At 57.7% G+C, this 1,479-nt stretch overlaps 1 protein-coding gene across 1 annotated transcript in view; it reads left to right on the forward strand.

Annotated features, from left to right (window-relative positions):
* Positions 1–647: 647 nt before the first annotated feature.
* fbxl5 (F-box and leucine-rich repeat protein 5) overlaps positions 648–1,479 on the forward strand; it is a 13,471-nt gene continuing 12,639 nt past the window's right edge. The window contains exon 1 of the mRNA XM_048619941.1: positions 648–856. Coding sequence (XP_048475898.1) covers positions 648–856 — 209 coding nt within the window. The remainder of the gene's footprint in view (positions 857–1,479) is intronic.

Genomic DNA, 1,479 nt, shown 5'->3' on the forward strand with positions numbered 1-1,479 from the left:
TCTCTCAGGGAGATATCTGTACACTGACTGGTGTCTCTCAGTCCCCCCTCTCTCTCTCTCTCAGGGAGATATCTGTACACTGACTGGCAGTGTATGATGGGGGTGGCAGGGACAAAGACAGTGTAGAGGGAGCTTTACTCTGTATCTGACCCCATGCTGTCCCTGTCACTGAGAGTGTTTGATGGAGTTGGTGCAGGGGGGAGGTAGTGTAGAGGGAGCGTTGGTTGCTCTCACAGAGTGAGGAGTCTGTTTGCACACTGACACTGCTGGTTTTGAGTGTAGCACTTTAAAAACAAAAACTATTGGACAAAACAGCAGGATAACATTGCAGCACCTGATGGCTCACGCCACAGAATCTTCTGAAATTTCCCAACAGCGTCTCATTCCTGGGGACTGGCTCGTGGCTGTTCTCCACAGGCAGCACCTTCCAAACCCCACGACCCACTTCCATCCAAAAGGACAAGGAGCTGCAGGTACAAGGAGCTGCAGGTACATGGGAACACCAGCCTCCTGCAAGTCCCCCCACTCCCTATCCCGACTCGGAAATATATCTCCGTTCCCTCAGTGCGGCTGGGTCACAATCCTGGAATTCCCTCCCTCAGGACACAGGACAGCAGCAGTTCCAGAAGAGGAGATAGTTGGACAGAATGGTGATAAACGGACCGGAACCGTACGCGGCGCTCCGAGTGCGGTGTAACCGGGACCAGAACCGTACGCGGCGCTCCGAGTGCGGTGTAACCAGACAGGAACCGTACGCGGCGCTCCGAGTGCGGTGTAACAGGGACCAGGATCGTACGCAGCGCTCCAAGCTCAATGTAACCAGGACCGGAACCGTACGCAGTGCTCCGAGAGCGGTGTAACTGGGACGAGGACCGTACGCGGCGCTCCGAGTGCAGTGTAACTGGGACCGTACACGGCGCTCCAAGTGCGGTGTAACCGGGACCAGGACCGTACGCGGTGCTCCGAGTGCAGTGTAACTGGGACCGTACACGGCGCTCCAAGTGCAGTGTAACCGGGACGCTCCGAGTTTGAGGCAGTGATGAGGCTCCTTTCAGTCGATCGGTTTGTTTAATGACAACGTGAAGAATAGAAGCTGCTCAGTACAGTCACTGTCTCACATCAACACCCCCACCCAGGGGACTGCCCCGGGATATCACCCCCTTCCACCATAGACAGCTCCCCCCATCCTGGCCACTGCTCCCACCCCCAGGGGAGCACAGTGTGCCTGAGCGCGCCCCCCCCCCCCCACCTCCCCCAGAACAGAGGGGAAGGGAGTGACACAGACAGACAACAAAGATGGGGGTGGGGGCAAGAGCGAGAGAGAGAGAAGGAGAGGTGGGCAGAGGAAGAGATAGAGAGGAGAGAGAGAGTGTGTGAGGGAGGTACGGACAAGGGGGAGGGGGAGAGAAAGAGGAGCATGTGGGGGGAGGTGAGACGGGGGGGAAGGTGAGATAAAGATAGAGACGGGGTGGGGGGGGG

This window comes from Rhincodon typus, chromosome 44 (assembly GCF_021869965.1).
Source record: "Rhincodon typus isolate 14 chromosome 44, sRhiTyp1.1, whole genome shotgun sequence".
NCBI lineage: Eukaryota > Metazoa > Chordata > Chondrichthyes > Orectolobiformes > Rhincodontidae > Rhincodon > Rhincodon typus.